The sequence below is a fragment of the Periophthalmus magnuspinnatus genome, chromosome 13 (genome assembly GCF_009829125.3).
Source record: "Periophthalmus magnuspinnatus isolate fPerMag1 chromosome 13, fPerMag1.2.pri, whole genome shotgun sequence".
In the NCBI taxonomy this organism is placed as follows: domain Eukaryota; kingdom Metazoa; phylum Chordata; class Actinopteri; order Gobiiformes; family Gobiidae; genus Periophthalmus; species Periophthalmus magnuspinnatus.
The window spans coordinates 20433685-20455042 of NC_047138.1; the positions used below are offsets into that span (position 1 = coordinate 20433685).

General features: G+C 40.8%; 1 protein-coding gene across 1 annotated transcript in view; it reads right to left on the bottom strand.

Moving 5' to 3' along the window:
• The window catches only part of robo2 (roundabout, axon guidance receptor, homolog 2 (Drosophila)), a 368275-nt gene that overhangs the window by 5882 nt on the left and 341035 nt on the right, over nt 1-21358 (bottom strand). Inside the window, exons 23-27 of the mRNA XM_055226050.1 lie at nt 19880-20143; nt 15824-16035; nt 3989-4171; nt 2593-2751; nt 1951-2166 (exon numbers count right to left, since the gene is read on the bottom strand). Coding sequence (XP_055082025.1) covers nt 1951-2166; nt 2593-2751; nt 3989-4171; nt 15824-16035; nt 19880-20143 — 1034 coding nt within the window. The remainder of the gene's footprint in view (nt 1-1950; nt 2167-2592; nt 2752-3988; nt 4172-15823; nt 16036-19879; nt 20144-21358) is intronic.

The window sequence follows — 21358 nt, forward strand, 5'->3', positions numbered from 1 at the left end:
TTTATCACACTGTGGGGACTAAAATCTGTACACGCACTCGCATCTGTCTGTTCTATGGGGACACAAATCAGGTTGTAAATACTTTATTATTACATCAACAACATGGTTTAAAGTTCAGATATGGGTTAAAATAAGTTGCCCGATTTTCAATCTTTGAAAACGTGAAACAACTGAACTAGTTCATTCTGCAATGGTCTAAAGTTATTCCTCACTTGCCTTATGCATTCTGGCATTCTAATTATTCACAATGATGAGTTAATAAGGCCTTTTCACAGCTCTCAAAAACCAGTGCTGAGTTTTACTGCAATGGTAAAGATACCAACAACTATCATGCTCTCACCCACTTCTTGCTTGTCAGACAATAAAACACTTTAAAATTAAATGCAGGCAGTACACAAGTCAAGTCAAGTCAATGTTTGCTCAGATATCATGTATAGGGTGTAAAGTAGACATAAACACAAAAAAAATCACTACTAAACTGTGTACATGATGTGTTACTAGTATTAACCCTTCCTAGCCCTTTTTGGCAGTTTTTGCAGTGAAAAACTGAGTGCATGCTGCCTCCAGTGGCCTCTGCAATTTCAAAGTACAATGTGACATCACACAGGACTGTCCTGATTACAGCCAGGTGTTTCGGATTACACATGGCTGTAAGGGCGGAGTTTGAAGTGTGGACACTCCACCAATCACACGGTTCCTCATATGTCCAGACACCACCACTCTTCCCCTCTCATTTGTCCCTTTAGTCCTCCAGACCCCACCCCTACTCACCCCTCATTCTCTCCTTTAGTCCTCCAGGTACTGCCCATTTAAGTAGGGCTATTTCAAATGTGGTTGTGGGAGGAGTTAAAGGCCACACACACCCCATTAGGCAAATAGTGACTATGGTTAAGGTTAAGATCAGTCTCCAGGAAATGAATAGAAGTCAATGCAATGTCCCCGAGAAGCATGGTAACTGTGTGTGTGTGTGTGTGTGTGTGGATGCATGTGTGCATGTACGCGCGTGTGTTTATGTATGTGGGTGTGTGTGTGTGTGTGCATGTGTGTGTGCATGTGTCTGTGAGGGGCTGAAGCGGTTTGTTAATGTTGGATTTATGGAAGCCATGTTAAACGCTGTCTATTATCCATCTGCTCATGGAGATGGAGGAGCGCAACAGCTGCAGGACGGAGCAATGAAGGTCACACCGTTCTAGCCCTGGCACCCGGAGAGAGGGAAGGCAAGGAGGGGAGGGAGGAGAGGAGGTAGAGAGTGAGGATGTACAGAAAAAAAAGATTGCGACAGGAGAGAGAGAAAAATGAGAGACAAAGAGAGGGAGGAGAGAGAGAACAGGCAGAGAGAAAGAAAGCAAGGAGGTATAGAAAGAGGGAGAAGGGAAAGAAAGATAAAAGGATAGAGAAAGGGGGAGAGAGAAGGAGAAGAGAGTGGAGAGAAAGAGGGAGGTGGGGCAATGGTGAGGAGAGGGGTGGAAGTGAGAGGAGGGAGAGAGTGAGGGGTGCAGATAGACTGAAAGAGAAAACGAGAGAGACGGAGAAAGAGCAAAGAGTGAGTCTGCCTCCCACTCTCACACAGCATGCAGCATTTGGCTAATGGTTCTGAAATGAAGCTAACGATGAGTATTAGTGGTCAACATGGAGCGCTCATGTCACTGGTCAGAGGAGTTAGTGAGAGCTGTTTGTGTCCAGACGTTTAGAGCAGAGAAGACATGAGGACAGGGTCAGACTGGAAACCTCAGTCACATATGTGGCCAGGCTTGAAGTCCATTTCAGAAAAAAGCAACACAGACATTACATTCATACTAGCCAATGTGGATGAAGTGTCTTGCCCAAGGCACCCCAGTGTGGCACCTGATATTCCCATTCTCATCCAAGTACTAATGGGCCTGGCCCTGCTTAGCTTCTGACATCTGAGAGCAGGCTCTGACCAGGAAGTTTTATTTCTGAGTGGAGTACCTGTTTTGTGTGCCCTGCGGTTGTCTTCGGAGCGGTCTATGGAGCCAAGCCTCTCCTGGACCTGTCTATGGCGCTCCATGGGCCCGGACAGGGGGGGCCCAGACATGGGGGGCCGCTCCAGAGAGGATGCCTTCCTGTCTCCGGGGGTCACAACACTGCCCACACTGCGGGCCCCCTGGCCCTGACAGGGAGGGGGCTCTGGAGGAGGAGGTAGGTCTGCCATAGCACAAAGGGAAAGAGAAATTAGACATGACTTACTAAAAACATATTTTCTTTCTTTATTAATTAATAACTTCCTGATAACATAGTTTTCCATGTCTTTGAGCAGAATGTGTCTGGCCCCAGAACAGATATATCGTATAAGCAGCTCTTGAGGTCAAAATAAGTCCACTGTGTACTGTCTGATCTAATGTCCGATAATCAGGAAGTGTATGTTAGCATGCTAGTTGTTGTTAGCTTTACCATCAAAGTAAAACTCCACACTGGTCTTTGAAAGTTGTGAAAAGAGCTTATAAAGTAATCTCTGTGAATAATTAGGATAAAAGTAAGTGAGGAATAACTTTGGACCACTGCAAACTGTTTAAAATTAACTAAATAAAGATATATTTTATATATTTTTCAAATACAGCGCCTGTCTCTCACCGTCTGCTGCAGGGTCCCTCCGGTGGGTCGTGGTCCCTGGGGTGCGGCCCTTGCGCTGGCCTCGGGGGGCCCTCGGGTGCCCCAGGCTGTGGGAGCCCCCTGTGCTGCCATCTGTGGAGAAGGGACTGCTGGGCTGCGGTCGGTGGGACAGGACTTTACCTGAACGACACAAATGTCATGGTTATTCACAAGGATACTTAAAGGGCCCATATTCCACTGTTTTCTGATCTGCTATAATGTTTCCTCATCACAAACAGACCTGAAGTGTGTGTTTTTTTGTTCTTCTCTCAAACAGAAAACGCTCTGTTCCACCTTGTGATGTCATGTGGTAATACAGGAAGTGCTTTTTAAACTCCATATACCTTCATTAGAGTCATTTGGATAATTTCAGCCCTGGAAGTACCAATCTGTACTAACCCATAGGTAAAAGGAGCTGTTAAGTTGAAAACTACCACTTGATGACATCACAAGGTGGGTTAGGGTTAACAAAGCATTTTGAGCTTTGGAGACGTAGATAAACTAATAATAAAGGGTTAGTCAAAGATGTGTGAATGAAACAAAACACAATTTCAGGCATGTTTTTGAGAAGGTAAGAACATTATAACTTGGTTTAAAACTCACAGGAGTCAGTTTTGTGTAATATAAGGACCTTTAAACTTTCAGAACAGATTTTTAAAAAATTCTTGAACATCTGAAAGGAAATTGCTAAAATCTGCAGAGGAAAATAATAGAGATGCATAAAGCAAAAAAGTGAAATATTGGAGAAGCAGTTTACACATAAACTGACCGGTTCACTATTAAAATAAAGCCATATTACAAATGTTTATCTGCCAAAAAAAAAACGCCTTCTTGTCTCTATCAAGTTTTATACCATTTTGTTAAAAATTACCGGCAAAACAGAAGAAGAGAAGAAGAGAAAAGGTTTTGGACCCTCCACCAAAAAAGTTACATAGTGTAGCTGGCACTGCTGGCACTGCCTAGGACACAGCGGTATGATTCAGTGCTGGAAATTGATGACGAAGATGGAGACGTTGAAACCTTAAAGTTTTTGGAAATTCAACAGATTTGATTAACAGCATTCTTCAAATGGAAAACACAAATCACAGAAGAGGAAGCAGATAAATGGATTAGATATTCAGAAGCCAGAGTGAGACAAAGCCAAAGGGAGGCCCCAAGACAGAGCTTCAGAAGGGGGTCAGGACAGAGCTTCAGAGGGGGCTCATGACAGAGCTTCAGAGGGGGCCAAAACAGAGCTTCAGCAGGGGCTAAAGACAGAGCGGAAAAGGGGCTCATGACAGAGCTTCAGAAGGGGCCCAAGACAGAGCTTCAGAGGGGGCCCAGGACAGAACTTCAGAGAGGCTCTACAACAGAGCTGGAGAAGAACAACAGGACACACCTCTCTTGCTCAGACTCGTACCCTCCAGCCTGTAGCCTACTCGGTCGGCTGCTACCACCAGGGCCTGGGTGAAGGAGCAATGGGTGAAGATGGAGCCATCAGAGGAGCTGCCCAGGCTAGACCTATGACTGGAGAAGGGCCCCTCCTCCTCTGAGGCTGACCCCCAGCCGTTCAGCATGGAGCCTGTGTAAGACCACAGTCGTAAGCTACAGTGGACTGACGAGATAGGACAGGGGTATGGGGATTGACAAAAAGTGAGGATTGACAGTCAAACCTGTTACAAGAGCGACCTTGGCGAAAGAAGACCTTGCCTCATTGATTTGTTATTAAGGTTTGTATCTTGATGTACAGACCCAATAACAAAATGAAAACACAAGTATAATGTAGAGCAGGTTAATACAACCATTTTATGACCAAAATGATCAGCCTGATAGCCAGCAGCAGATAAAGAGAGGGGCCACAGTTTCGATGGAGCTGGAAACACACCCATGCTCACTTCCTATTTTGAATGCAGCAGCTAGCAGTTTTTATATATATATATATATATATATATATATATATATATATATATATATATATATATATATATATATATATATATATATATATATATATATATACACATACATATATGTATGCTGCAAATGGAGCCCAAAAGACATGAGTTAGTAGATTTGTACCTATGCATCACTGGCTCAATCTACGTTTTCATGCTTACCTGGAAAACGATCTGAACAGGATTTCTCTAAAATACATTGATCTTTATGCATAGAACTTGGACTGAAGAGGGCCATGGAACAAATCACCAAAATTAGAGCCCTGCTTCATGTGACCATGCCCTACTACCATGCTAGGTGAGGCATTCAAACTGCACAAACAGCCAGGCAAATATCAGACATGTGTTTGGACGTGTACTCATTCATTTTAATATGTTTTATTGTTTTGGCTACATTAAAGTAAAATCCACTGGAGCGTTATTGTATATTTGGGCTGTAGAGAGCAAATGACTTGTGAGTAACCGATTTCCTGTCTGAAAATCACACACACAGTGTAAATGAGCTGCCTCTTATATAAGAGACAAAGATCAAATCAAGAGCAGACAGAGTGTCCTGTGCATGTAAACATAGGGAATGATGAGTGAATGAAAACTCCTCTCTTTCATAGTTTCATAACCGCAGTTCTTGAATCTACAATTAGCAATATGTTTTTATACTAAAACTACAGATTTCGACCACTACATTTGCATAGTTGGCATTATTTGGCCAACTTTTTATCAAAAATATTACCGATCAAAGTATTAGTAGTATTTTATACTTTTAATCAACACTTACAATAAATAAACAAAATAATTGACTTAGCTGCGCTTTGTAAAAGCTGTGAACATAAAAGACAGAAGTGATATTTTTGTGTTATGATTACTACATTGTTCTCAACTCTCTCTCATCTTTCTCTCTGTCTGTACCCTCTCTGGATGTATGTCCCTCTATAATGAACATCTGTGCTGCTCTTCAGTTCACTGGCCTTAGTAATAACTCTTGTGTCTATGCTTTGAGCTTGTGGGGGTCTGGTAGGCTCTCACACATTCCACTGCAGCAGCAGGACTCACTCGTGTCTTTGGATAGGACGATTAGCACACCTGTTACACTGCCTCAAGATACACTTTACAACATCTAAACCTGTTCAACATGTGCACACAACAGTGGAGACAAGCTGTTTCATTGTTTCAGTGTAATTCTATCGCCAGAGGTGGGTAGTACTCAGTTACATTTACTCAAGTAACTTTTAAAGATAAATCTCTGTTATTTTTATGCATGATCGTTCAATCAGATTCTTTTTTAGTGACACGTGAAACAAAGGAGCTCATTGGTCTCCTATGATTTACAAACAAAATGGAATTTCCTCTCACCTCAGATTAACAATACTTCACTCATTGATTCTGCAGAAATTTGCTATGTTTTTCAGTTCCTTTTTTTTCCCTTTTTCTTCCTTGTAAGTAGCCATATTTGTTTTGTTCCAGGTGAACTATAGATGTAATTGGCTAGTTCGCCTGTCAATCACATCGATCTTAACTTGGGGAGCTTCACCAGTGACCAGACTCACATCTTCGTAAAGCATTGGAGAAATAAGTATTCTGGATCCCAGGTGAGCATTTTTATAGATGTAGTTTAGAGCTCTACAAAGATGTTTTGAAATGCCTTGGGTTCTTGTGTTAGTTCATTTCATGTTTCAGTCTCCTCTCAAATGTGAATGCTCCTGGAGTTGTTGTCACTCTGAACAGAATCCTGCTTTTAAACATAATATACTGCACATCTAATCACAATCACAGAAAAATGTTTGGTCCAAAATTGTGCTGTCCTAAAATTCATCGGCCTCAGCTTCCTGTTACAGACAACATTTTGAGAACTCCTTCCAGAAAATATAACATTTAGTTTTACATTGTTAATTGCTATGGCAACGGTCCTAATTTTTTATGCACCAGCATATAGAGTCCAAGCACCCTCTTATGGCATTTTCTAGACACTGCATGATTGCTGTGATATGACATGTATTATTTACATTTTAATTCTGTTCTAACATGAACAAAAGCACTTATAAAAATCTGAGTACTGCATTTGAGAGAACTGTAATATCACGTTAGCAACAACAAACATTTTCAAAAGCAGCCATTTTGTGTTCTATCTTTTTAGTATGAATTTTACTACACTGTGAACACATCCGCATTTCCAGCACAGTTAGCCGTTTGCTCCCTCGCTTCTGAAAACACGTTTGGCTGGTATTTATCACGTTACATCACTAAAAACCCACTGCTATGTTTGATAATCTAATATTTGTGAGTTATGTCCTCCACTCTGATTTTGCTTTCACATGCGCAGCCAGGACAGTACTTTAAATACCAGCATGGATGCAGCTTGCCAATGAAAACGCTCGGATTTTGGCAGAGTATGCCGGAGCGAACAGTCGGCTAATGTGGGCAGAGCTGGCACGCGGCGTTATGCCATGGCACGTGCCCAAGAGCAGAGTGGGTAAGGGAGCCATTCACAGCAAAAGTCAGAGAAATACTGAGAGAGAGATGGAGAGAGGGAGAAGAGTGGACCAGAAAAGGGGAGGAAGAGTTTAGGGGTCAGCCAAAGGGCACTACTAAACAGCAGTGGTGTGGAGTGGACATGAGGGGTCAAAAGGAAAAGTTTGGCACATCTAATAATTGTTGCTAGAAGGTTTGGGTACCATATAAAGCTAAAGGCCCTCCACCCATAGACTGTATAAAGAAGTGGACTAAAGGAGTGTAATGTCACCCATAGCGTTTGGCTCCAGCCAAATAAAGCTCAACGAGACTAGCAGTTATAGGGGCAGATTTGAAGCAGACTTCCATAGTATCAAGAGCCAATCAAGAATGAGGGCACTGAATCAAACCTGTTGCTAATGCTAGCTGGTGCAACCTTGGGAGAAAGAAGATTATTAATGTTTGTATCTTGATTTACTGACAAAATTGCAAAATAAAAATACCAGGATCATGTAGAGTGGATTAATACAAACATTTTAAGACCAAAATGACGAGCCTGACAGCAGCAGTTACAGAGAGAGGGACAATGATTTTTCAATAGATGACTTTTCAATAGGAAAGTGATATGGACAGTGGATGGAACTGAAAATGCTTCAGTGTTCACTTCCTAAGTGTAACGGGGAGGCTAACGGGTTTGTTTATGCTTGTACCCGATTTTTGTCCATGTATTTCAGCTAAATGTGTTTTGCCCCAGTACAGATATTGCAGCTCTTGGGGTCAAAATAAGTTTGATTATTATAATATAATTCTAAAGCATTTTATTTAGCTGATAATCAGGAAGTGCACGTTAACATGTTAGGGTTTTAGTTTTACAGTCATGGCAGAACTCTGTTCTGGTCTCTAAGAGTTGTGCATAAGGTGAGGAATAACTTTGGACCACTGCAAACCAATTAAAAAAGTGTATAACAGAACTGGATAACAGGTCTGAAAAACAAATGGTCAACATAAATGAGGTGTTACTTATCTATGTCTGCCAAAAGTGTTTTTATAGGTGTAGTAGCCGTCTTTATTAGCAATTATAGTTGCAAAGTTTTAGTGCTAATGCTAAAATGCTCGATGCACCTAAATGTCTCTTAGCCTCCCGTTTGCGCCTGTTCAGTTTTCTTTGATCTGATGTAGACTGGGACAAGAGCGGCCTGGCAGGTTTTGTGGCAGACAAAGACAATTTGAACTCAGTTGCTTAGCACACTCAGAGTTCTCAACTAGACTTCAACTTTAAATAACTTCTTGAATTGCCCATATATTTTTCCATATGTTCAGTTACCTCCACTCCCTTATGCAGCAACCCACGATTCTGCATAAACCTATTAAACTCTAGAAATGCTCATTTTGCACTTTCTAACTTTCGCTTCGTGACGTAAGCTGTTGCAGCCTCCTTATTCACTATTGCACCAGCTCTGTCCTCTCCCCCATTACCACCATGCAATCTTGCATAAGTCTCTCAACCCCATATCCAAGACTCTTTTCACGGCACTTCTTTCAAATTCCTTCCATCCAATTTTTTATTTTTATATTTTTCCTCAAAGACAGCCATCCCCGCGAGTCCAATCCCCCAGCCAAGAATGGAGAGGATAATAGACTTGCTACAAATCTGCTCTCTGGTTTCTTAGGAACACTGGCTCAGCAAATCAGCGCCGGCCGACCCCCAAACCAATCCAACTGTGATCACCCGCACATCGTTTGATAAAAATTCAATCTCCCTTAGAACTAGAAATATGGGATTTTTTTTACAACTCAACAGCAGGACTTGAGGGTTCCCAACTTTCCAATTTGATTTCCGAGGACTTTCATGACACAATCTCTAATCTTTTAATAATGACCACTGCAGCCCATCAGGGGGGAATTACACAAGGATGAGAATGTTGGAAGAGTTATGCCCTGCCAAGCCACAAGTTTCTCAAGTCAATTATATATACTTACTGTTAACTTCCTGGATGTTAAAATAGCTGTATGTTGCCTGCACTCTTAATGCTTTTTTAAAGGTACAACAGTCACATCTGAGCCTGTGTCCAGAGCCTTAACCAGCAGATGGAGGACAGATGCATGTTTATCTCATTGTCAGTATATGTACAGGTCTCATATGAAATAAGTTCCAGAAGTCACTCACTGAGCTACAGAGGCTGCACTATCACTGATTAGATCTGTGATAGTGCAGCCAGATCAGAGAGAGCCATTTTAGATTTAAACCGACTGGACTTCAGCATTGAAACGGGCAACCCAAATGAGTCATGTGAGGCTTATTCTGCTTTCTGAATAGATAACTGTGTTAAACCAATGTAAAATGTTTTCAGCATTACAGTTGTTCAGTTCATGAGCTAAAATTGATATGAGCATGTCAATAGCTCAAACCTCGAACCAAACTGTGTTTATGAAATTTAAAATAAAATACATAGTAAACCTAATGACTCAGTTCGAATCAAAGCTGAACTAAAATGTGGTGGTGATGGCAGTCAAAAAAACAGCAAACTCTGAACCAGCACATATCACTTTATGTTATCAATAAGACCCTTGCTCGTGATGGCAGATTCCAGCATCCTGTCTTTGTCTCATGCATTTTTATGACATCTCTCACACCTCCCTGGCTCTCCATGGCTCTGTTGATGGAGCAGGACCAGTAAAAGCTGCCTGGGGCCCTCCTGACTCTAATGCTGATTTATCCTCCTGTCTCATCTAAATGTCGTTAAACTCGCCCTGAAGAACAGGGATCTAGCACATTAGCTAAGAGAGCTACGTGTTACACACAATACACACTAATGCAAATAGTCCATAATTTTAAAATGTTCATAATATAATACAGGAAATATCTCCATAATTTGCCATATAAATGCTGGAGGACTGATCTCCCAAATTAATCAGTTTGAGAGCTGAAATTATTCAAATGAATCTATTGGAGATGATGCATTGAGGAGCACTTCCTAGTTTCTTACCTAATGACATCACAAGGTGGAACAGAGCATTTGAACTCTGGAGAGGGAGATGAACTATGCAGCTACTCGTGATGAGGCAAAATTTCTAAATGCACAAATAACCACTAAATGAATAACTAATACAACTACTACTACTACCACCACTATAACTACAACAATAACAACAACAACTACTACTACTAGTACTACTACTACTACTAAAATATAAGTTTAATATATTTTATTTTGAAGACACATAGTATTGGAGACTGTATGCAATGTAGAACAGGTGAGTTTTTAAAGACTGTTGTGAGTCTGAGTTTCAATTACCACTTAGTGGCAAACATGTTGACCCTAAATTAAGTCTTACTCATTAAATGTCAAATAATACAGGGCCTTCCCAACATTCACTCAACTCTTCCACCTTTCCAACATTCTCATTTCCATGTGCTCTATAAAAAGCCGCCGTACGATCCAGGAGCATGCACTAACAGAGAGGCAGCTGCAGAGACTGTCTGGGTTGAAAAATGGCCCCTGAGGAGAGCCAGTGCTTTTTCTGGGCTCTCGCTGAAAATGTTTGATTTACTGTCCTTTGGTGAACCATTATGAAAACAGCGTCATTTCCATAATATTAAAACAATGACAAATCTATCACCGGGGCGCGTGACAGGTATGCCCCCTCTCCCCTCCACTCTTTACAGCCTCAAAACGGTGGTCGCAATAAATCTTTTTACACTTTTCCGGCGTATATCCCTCTTGTCCCCGCTCCCCCATTCTCCCTCCCTCTCTCCTCTTCCTGTGGGTGGTGGGGGTGATGGGGGGGATGGGGGGGATGTTAGCTCGCTTGCTAGCTCACGCAACGATAAGGAGAAATAGTGCTGTCTCCGGGGGTAATACAGTGGTGGAGATGCAGGCGATTAGAGTTATCCGCGCATCTATATTGGTCCGAATGCATCAGAGGCAGAGGGACGTGTCAGTCCTGCCCCAGAAGGAGCTCCATCATCCGGGGTAAAAGTACACCAACAGACCCCCCTCTCAACGCTCTCATCCTGAAGCTTTCTGTTCTGTATGTCTCAGTGGTTTTAGCTAAATCACAATTCATGCTAGCAGTCGCATAAATTTGAAGTTTCGTCAAAGCTGGAAGAAGCAATATTGTTTAACACTAAAGTAAGAAATAGAGGGATGTTTTGGGAGAATGGGTTTAGGGGCTGTTCAGGGCTTGAATAATAAACAATGCTACAACATTTCCATTCATAATTCTTTATGGAAATGCAACTAGAAATTTAGATTTTAACCTTCACAAACAAAGACTGATTATCATGATTATTTTCAACAATTGTCAAAATTTGTTGTCATTTTGAAACTATTTCAAATTTTCTTGAAAATAATTGCTTTTGGATTTGTAATTTCCTTAAATCGGTCATATTGTGCTTGTGTCTGCTCTATAGTTATAATCTATAACACCCGTGGATCATTATGTTATAATTTGCACATGTTAAATCACAATATTCAAGTCCACTGACTTCTGAGTTAGAAAACTGTGCTGTCCAATGCGAGCTGACATCACCGTAAATATCATCACAACAAATCGCTGCATGCTGTTGGACCCTCTTATGGATAGCTGTACATCACAAGAGCAAGCAGAGGATTTTTTTTCATTTGTACCAAAACGGCTACGCGACACTACAGAATCCTACAAGTATCACTGATTAATAAAATAAAACAGGAGAAGGAAGTGCATACGTCACAGTGGGTCTGTGCTGGTGGCGGTGAAAACGTGAGTTGATCTTCAAAATGTCATCTTGAAAAGAAATGATTAAAGATTACTCAAAAATACAAGAAGAATGTTTGTGGAGGTCTAAGCTACAGGGTTAGCAGGTTTTACACAGAATTAAACCCCATTTAGACACTGGGAGGGCATCTGACGCACAGAGACATTTAGCTCCATGGAAAGGATTATATTACCTAAATAACCTTTGCAACTTCCAACCAGTTCAATTATAATCAAACTGTGTTGTATCCTGTGTCCTGGTCCCATAGTTAAAAAGATATTTTATCATCAAAACTATACTGCAATTTGCTTTCAGACAACTGCATCCAATTGACCATTTTTCATTTTTATCACTAAGTTGTCTGAGAAGCCCTTAGAGAGTGTTGATGCGCTTTTCAGCCAATAAAAATACACATTGTCTTGTAGTAAAATAAAATAAAACCATAACCTAGTTTTATATGGCGGCTATTACGCAGCTTTAAAAACAACACTTTACGATCTCGGTTAATCCCAAACATTATTCACAAACAGATTTGGTTTATTGCAGAGAGGGAATACCTGGCCAGTAACCTTGACACGCACCAGTTGTAAAAGTTCTAAAAGTCACTTGTAAAAATGGAAATATACAAAGGTGGGTACATTTACGCTTTACTCTTTTTACTTTTCTAGCAGCATACTTTTACTCCTTGAGTAATATTTTTACTGAAGCAACATACTAAAGCTTGCTTGAGTAAAAGTTGTGGTTCCTCTTCCCACCGTGTGGTAACAATATGAAATGATTTGAACATTTGTGTTTCTTCAGGTCCTTCAGATATGATTCTCTTTTTCATGTCTGTACTAAATACCAGATTTTGTGCATCATTTCATGTTTTGTCCTTGACATTATATTAACTTTAAAGCCACAGTATGTAACATTTAGGACAAAAAATATATATACTATGGACGTAATATGGACATTTTTATTGCACTTAAAAACATAGAAAAAACATGTGTCCTTACAGTACCGGTAAGTGGATTTGCATCTCCGCAAAACTGACTCTTTTTTGGCCTGGAGGACAGCCTCCTACTGCTTGTTTCCATAGAAATGTTGTTCCTTTGGCTATAATACTCCACAATGTGGCATATAACATATCTATCTCCATGGAGAATGTTCTAGTATTTTTTTTTAACTTTCTATTCCCATGTAATCATTCAGGTGGCATGCCATCTCCGGAAAGTTGCATACTGTAGCTTTAAATTATAACCAAATTCAAAGATCCCAGCAGTTACTCTTTAAGTTTGCTTTTACTTGGGAAGTACTTTTTCCAAATACTTTTTTAGTCTTATTTGGACTACTACTCTGTACTTCTATTTGAGTATTATTATTTTGAAGTAACTTTACTCTCACTTGAGTAAGATTTTGCCATTGCCATTATCAAACCCCTCCTCAAGAAACCCACCCTGGACCCCAAACCTCTGTCAAACTACAGACCAATATCAAACCTCCCATTTCTCGCAAAAATCCTAGAAAAAGTTGTCTCCTCCCAGCTCCACCACCACCGCAAATCCAATAACCTGTATGAAAAATTTCAATCTGGTTTCCGCCCCTCCCACAGTACAGAAACAGCCCTCATCAGAGTCACCAATGACCTGATGAGGGCTTCTGACTCTGGTTCCACATCCCTCCTCATTCTTCTCGACCTCTCTGCTGCGTTTGACACCACAGACCATCACATCCTCCTACACCGTCTCCAGCATTACACAGGTCTCTCTGGCACTGCCCTTCACTGGTTTCACTCCTACCTCGCCGACAGAACCGAGTGCGTAGCTCTGGGGGAAGCAAGATCCAGACCCCACACTGTTATCTGTGGGTCCCCCAGGGCTCCGTTCTCGGCCCAACCCTCTTCACCATTTACATGCTTCCCCTAAGTCGTGTCGTCAGCAAGCATGGAATAAATTTCCACTGCTATGCTGACGATACACAACTCTACCTCACCATCTCTCCTTCCTGTACCCCCTCTGCCGCAGTCTCCCATCTCAGCTCCTGCCTGGAGGAGATAGAGGCGTGGATGAGTCAAAACTTCCTGCAGTTAAATGGCTCCAAAACAGAAGCCATCCAAACTGGTACCTTTCATCAACTCCGCTCCTCTCCAATCACCTGTGTTTCATTTTTCGGACACATCATTCCCCTCTCTCCCTCTGTAACAAACCTGGGGGTCAAATTTGACCCCCACCTCTCCTTTGACAATCATGTCACCTCCATCTGCAAAACTGCCTTCTTTCACCTCCGTAATATCTCCAAACTTTGCTCCCTGCTGCAGAGAAGCTCGTCCATGCCTTTGTCTCCTCCAGGTTTGACTACTGTAACGCACTCCTCATCGGGATTCTGGCAGGAGCATTCAAAAGCTCCAGTATGTCCAAAACAGCGCCGCCAGGGTCCTGATGAGGGTGCGTAAACACGAGCACATCACCCCCCATTCTTCACTCTCTGCACTGGCTCCCCATTCACTTCCGTATTCAATACAAAGTCCTCTTGCACACCCATCACTGTCTCCACGGTGCGGCCCCCACTTACCTCACTGAACTGCTCACACCACACACCTCCACTAAGACTCGGTCAGGCCAACAGCACCGTCTGGTCATGCCCAGGACACGGCTCAAGACCATGGGGGACAGAGCCTTCTCAGTGGCTGCTCCCCGTCTGTGGAACGCCCTCCCAGACCATCTCAGGGCTCCACAGACGGTGGATGCTTTTAAAAGAGAACTAAAACCTACCTTTTTACCTTGGCCTACAGATAAACACCGGCTATTGTTTTATTGCTTTTACACTGATTTTAATTGTCTTCTGTTTTTAATGTCTTTTTTGCACTGTAGCACTTTGAGATTTGTTGTTCAAATGTAAAGTGCGTTATAAATAAAATGTATTATTATTATTATTATTTTTTTTTTTTGCTATTACTCTACCATTTCTTGAAACATGCCAGAGAGTCTCTTTGGTCTCTCTGGAAAATCCTGAAAGTATCCAGGAGCCATGGGCCTGGAAAATCCTAAAAATGTCCGGGAGCAGTGTGTCTGGAAAATCGCACCAGCTAGAACCAATTCTGCCTCCAATTTATTTCCCTTTTAATTTTTCCCTGGCTCTGCTTTTTAAAATTCATGGACTTTCTTATCTCTCCTTCGGAACGATAATTGTAATTCCCCCAAGTCGGCAAAAAGTGCTCAAAATGTCTGATATGGGAAAGTCACTCATAACTAGTATAGGTGTGTGTCAGTAAATATAAAACATGCAATTTTATCATATCAGATGGAATAACAACTACTATTACAATTACTACTGCTATCAGTACTATTAGTGATACCATAATGCACTGGTCTACACTCATAGTTATTTTTAATCCAACGTCAACGGCTGTAAAGTCATTTGTTTTACAAGATATAATTATATAAACATTAATACAAGGCAGGGACTGTGAAGTGTCTTGCTCAAGAACACAATGGCAAGATCCAATGATTAATTGGTTTGATTATAAATTTGGACAGTCGTAATAGAAATGATCAATTTCAATGATCAATCAGTTTTATACATGTTAAGATCATACATGCAAAAAGAACCTTTTTGTATACATTTATATATATTTTGAGCATCATTTAAAGGTACACTATGAAACTTTTTTTCTATATGTCTCCATGGAAACAAGCAGATCATGACACCAGGGTAAATTACAGTTCAAATCTCTGGGGAAGTGACCTGCTCTCAGTAAGAATGCAATTTTGCACAGTAATTTACTAAATAGAAAGTAGATATGCAAACAAAGCAATGACATGTTCATGGAGACAAGCAGGTAGCGGACCCTCACCAGAAAAGTTACATAGTGAATCTTTAATAGCATTTTTTTTCTGGAAGTTGCTATGGGCGCCGCCATCGTCACTGGGGTTGTATTATTTTGCCTCTCAGAGAATCATGCAGTGGTTGACATTTAATAGAGTAGAATTGATAGGCAACAGAGCAAGTAGTCATACACAATGTTGTAATGTAAAAAATCCAATTGGCCAGACTAACTGAACTGAAACCTCCCTGTATCCCTCCCACCCTGTCGAAACCAGCCCCTGTAGTGTACCTGTGAGGGAGCTGTCCAGGTTGTCCATGCTGGATCCAGGTGTGTGCTCCAGGCCTCGGGGGAGTCTGGCCCCGTAGCCTTCGTCCTCCTCGTCCTCTTCCTCCTCTTCATCGTCGGGCAGATCGGTCTCCAGTCCCGACACCATTGTGCTGGACACGTACCCCACTGGAGGAGCAGGGGCCTGGGGAGGGAGTGAGCCGCCCTGCATGTGCCTAGAGCAAAACGTGGAATTCTGTTAGGAACATTCTGAATCATTATTTATTCATACAATATTAGGTACTCAAATACCTATTGAATAGAGTGGTTTTAGCTAAAACTGGAGACAATAGCTGTTTACAGTTTTATTATGGTTAGCCCCTCCGTTCAAATAGATATAAGGCAGTGTCCACCAGCTATCTGACCAGAACTGAAGAAGCAGCTTGGATGAGCAGCAAAACGCCTTCACTCCTACAACAATTTGTCCGGTTGACAGTATTAAACTTTAGTATTAAACAGTATTAACGTCTTTTGCTATAGATCAGACCTGGATGACTGAGGGATTACACAGACTACTTGGATATAGCTATGTTTAAATGCTACTCTATGAGAAAACAAAGCTCATTGTAATAGTTTGATGTTTGGTGTCGAAGCTCAAGTCTTGCTCAAGGACACAACATAATTATGTAATTGACCGTAGACCAGTAATTGACCAGTGTTTGAAATGGCTTCCAACCCACTGTGTCTTTGTAGCACTATATGCTTAATGAGCTTCCCTTAGTTTATATGCAAGTCTCATTTCAGGATTAAACCTATTGATGCTAAAACTGCTACATGTTAAGAATTCACAGAGAAGGAATGACTGAGCAAAAGAATTAAGGAGGTCACAGTTCTAAAGTTTCAAACTCGATTTTGATAACATTGTGATAAAAATGCATTTTTTTTCAGACAAGAGCATTCAATTTTCAGAGGGGTGGGATCAGGAGGACTAAAGAGGAGAGTGGCCCCAGCATCCAGGTGTTTGTAATCAACAACACCTGGCTGTAATCGGGGCACTCCTGTGTGATGTCACATAGTACTTGAAATTGAAGCAGCCATTGGAAGAAGCAGCAGACACAGTTTGTAATAAAATTACCAATAAAGGACTAGAAGCAGTAGTCAATGCTATTAAAAATGTTTAGTTAGTGTTTAGTTCCACTTTAATAGTACTATGTAGTCTAAATATATTTATATATTTAGTAATGAGTTTACTATCAGTTAGTATCATTTTTTTTTTTTGACAAACCTACAACTTTATTCATATAAAATTGAATCTGTAATTATCATCCAGTCATCCAATAATATTCCTTTCAAAAGAAAACACACACGCACACACACCCACACACACATTTACCCCCCCCGCTAATCAGCAACATCCTTTCACATGTAAAGCGCTGCAGACATTTAGCCAACATGCTAATTCCATGTTGCTACTACATGCTAACACAATGACCCCCTAATTGCTGCAGCGTTGCTACAAAGACGCCCCCCGTCACCTTTCTGCAATAGAGTGGGGGCCGCCATGCCTTCCATCGTCGGGCCCTGCAGTGGGGGATTGTGGGTAATTGTGCTGCTGTCAGGGAAGCTGTGGAACCTACATAGTCATTACAGAATAACATGACATCTCCTCCTGACAGGGTCTTCCAACACACCCCCACCCCCTCCTCCGCTAGTACCAACACATACACTGCAAAAAAAATAACACTTGAGTTCAGAATGCTAGCTTGTTTTGAGTAGGATTGATTAGTTTAGATTTATTGACTTGATAGAATCTAGATCAGTTTTCAAAAGTTTTAAGCTGTGTTACATTTGCTTTTCATTTCATTAGATCATGAGCTGATGAGGAAACCATAAACATCCAGATTAGGTAGCTACATTCAGAATACTATCTTGTTTTGAGCTGGGTGAACTAGTTCAGATTAATTTTCTGTTTTTATCAATTTTCTAGAAAATATATAAAATCCTAGTGCCTCAGGCCAATACAATCAAGTTGAAAATGGCTTCTGATTGGAGCTGAAATGTTGTCATTGAAAAAACAGTGTCCGCCTTCTCTACATAGTTCAGAGGAGTTAACGTGATAGACCTAGACAGTAATAATAAAAATTGTTTAGATATTTGTGAAGTTTAAAAATGTGTTATTTTCTCATTTCAATAAACCTTGTGCTGTTTGTTAAGTTCATTGTGGTGAATAATTAGGATGCTCAGAGTGCATAAGGTAAGTGTGGAATAATTTAGAAGTTACCTAGCTCTGTTTTTCAGATTAAAAATCAGGTACAGCACCTTAAGGTATTCATTTGAACCTGCTTGCCATTTCTTTTTTACAGTGCAGTCCCTCATTCTTATCCCTGTCAGCCGCGCCCAAACTGAAGCACGGCCTTCATCTGACTTGCATGAACAATGGAACGTACCATGGAATATTACGACGTGGGGTATCAACGTGCTAGTGAAGGGGGAGGGTGGACGAGAGTGGGAGACATACAGTGGCTGCCTAAGCGTCAGCGCAGCCCCATTAAAACAAATTGATGAATGACTTTATCTATGCGCAGCACACATTTGAAGAATACACAGAGGGGAGGATACATTAGCGGAGCTGTAAATATGTAGAAGAGCGTACAGTAAGCAGTTTCAAATGACAACAGCATTCTAGCTGCGATTGTATTTTCACATGTCAAAGCAGAGCCAAAATGGAGGATCAGATTTCTCTCCTCAGGTATAACTGGACAACTATTTGATCACATGATAAAAGCAGAAAATAGGAGCTTTTATGTGGAATTTTATAGACTCAAGTGTCATATTTGATATGTGCAGTGTAATGTTACTGCAGTGTAAAAAAAACAAAATGTGATTATAAAAGTTTATATCCAGTTGTGTTACTTTTATTCCCGTATGACAATGGCAAATGTAATTCCTTGATACATTCTAATCATAAAGTATATTTTATTTTTCCTTAAAATTTTCCAAATCCAAACAGTAAGAACAAATTTGGCACACCTGACACACCTTTGGCCTTGATTGGATTCAGGGTTAGTCCTGATATAGTCTTGGTTTGGTCCTGTTTTAGTGCAAGTTTAGTTATGGTCTAGTCCAATTTTAGTTCCAGATAAGATGCAAAGAGGAGCTCTTTGACCTTGGGAGCTCTGGCAAAATCTAAAGCGACCATGAATTAAAATATGTAAATGTATATGTAAAGGGAAAGCTCAGTTATTCACAAAAAGATGTTTAGTATGGTTATGGTTACAGCACTTGTTGTGTCTTGGGCACAACACCTCATGCACCAGTATGGATATGCTGTGTGAGTGAGGGGGTTTTGATAGAGGGTTTTCTTTATATGATGATTGATTGGGAAGTTTCCAGTGTAAAAGAATGTTTCAAATGCCTTATTGTTAGTGTGCAAAACATAACCCACTACACCACACATTCCAGCTGGATATGGTTCCCAGTTTGCATGATGTGAGATATGTTAAGATCAAGTGAGTGTTTGGTGAGAAATGATTATTTTTCTGCTTTGGTGTTTTGTTTTCGCCTGAGTCTGCGTTCTCTTTGATCCAATCATAGCACTGCGGCATAGTGGACTTGGATCCAATCAAAGCTAGACCCTCGTTTCTTCTGAGAGACAGTACCTCATGTGAGCTGCTTCAGGTCCCTCAGACAGCCCAGTATGGGTCACTTTAGACAGTGGAAACAGACTTTCAGACTGTACTGATCAGCTCTATAGCGCCCTCATGGCACAAGGGCTGTAGAGTATATTCATTTTGATGTAGTGTTTATGCACAAATAGATACTTTGCAGCTGATGTCATCAACATCTCCTGAGGGGTGATGCTAACCGGAGACACTGCTCTGTCTGAATCTTTATTAGACGTTAATCTGAGTTTAATTTGAACACAGTCTGATTCTTAAAAAAATGACTTAGCTGAATTACAACTGGTGGTCTGATTTGTGCTGTTAAACAAGTACCTTTCAAATAACATTACATTACTAAATATAGCTGAGTAAATCATTTTGAATCAAAGCAAACTACTATAAAGTGTAAGTCGCTCACCATGTCTGTTTGGCCATGTCCATCTGGTAGGCCCTGGTCAGCTCATCCAGGTGGGCTTGGAGCATGGGTTGCATTTCGTCCCGTGGGGAGGGGGTGAGGGTGGCGGTAGACTGCTGACCAAAGGAGACTGTGGCCGGAGAGGAGGCCACCCCTCTGATGGGCGGTGTGGGGACCCTTTCGTCGTCCTCCTCCAGCTCGTCCTCCATGCCCTGGTGCAGATAGGTCTGCACGGGGATTGGGGGGCCCCAGCCGTCACTGTCATAGCTGCAAGACAGAGTGTGCCACCAACACAATGTATTATAATAATAATAATAATAATAATAATAATAATAATAATAATAATAATAATAATAATAATTATTATTATTATTATTATTATTATTATTATTATTACTATTATTATTATTATTATTATTATTAATAATAATAATATTATTATTAATGTTTGATTGTGTATTGACTATTGTCTTTTCCTATCCTATATTTTGTCAATTTTAGTTTAAAGTAGGTATGTTTTCAGCTTCCTGGTTAAAACTGGAAAAATGTGTGGCTCCAGTGGCCTCTGCAATTTCAAGTACTATGTGACATCCCGCAGGACTGCACTGATTAAAGCCAGATGTTTCTGATTACAAACAGTTTGTGTGGACACCTGTTATACCAATCACACTGTTGTTCTCCATGGCGATATAAGTATTACTGCTGCTACTTCTGTGACTACTATTACTAATACAACTCCTGCTACTACTACTACTAATACAACTACTGCTACTAGTACAAATATTACTACTCCTACTGCTACTACTACTACAACCACTATGACGATGATGACTGATATTACTAGCTGGAATACTACAAGTCCTACTACAGTGGTCCCTCACTATATCACGTTTCACCCTTTGCAGTCTCGCTGTTTTGTGGATTTTTCCAATGCAGTTCTTCATGCTTTTTTACAGTGTATGAACATGCATTGTGCTCTGTATCCAGACCGTCAACACACCGTACAGAATGCGTTCAGTCCACCAAATTTACCTAAATGTTTGATCAACACTATAGCGGAGCGGCACCAGGATGAAGAGGCACGGTTAGAGTAACTGTGAAATATGTGTGAGAGAGAAATGTGAGAAAATGTTAATCCCTGCCTGAGAAAAGTGTATAATGTGTGTGGTGAAGGGTTTTACAGCCTTAAAACATATATAGTAAGTGTAAAAAATAAAGCTGACTACTTCGTGGATGTTTTTATTGCAGGTTATTTTTAAAATGCGATAAACGAGGGACCTCTCTCTGATGTCTTAATTTATTCTGTACATATATTCCCTTTACATCCATACATTTTATGAGACTACTGCTGCTGCTCCTAATGCTATACTAGGTCTGCTATTACTACAGCTACTGTGTACTACCAGGGCTACTACTACTTCTACTACTTTACTACAACTACTACTATTCTACTACTAAAACTTTGAAATTTATTTAAATCCT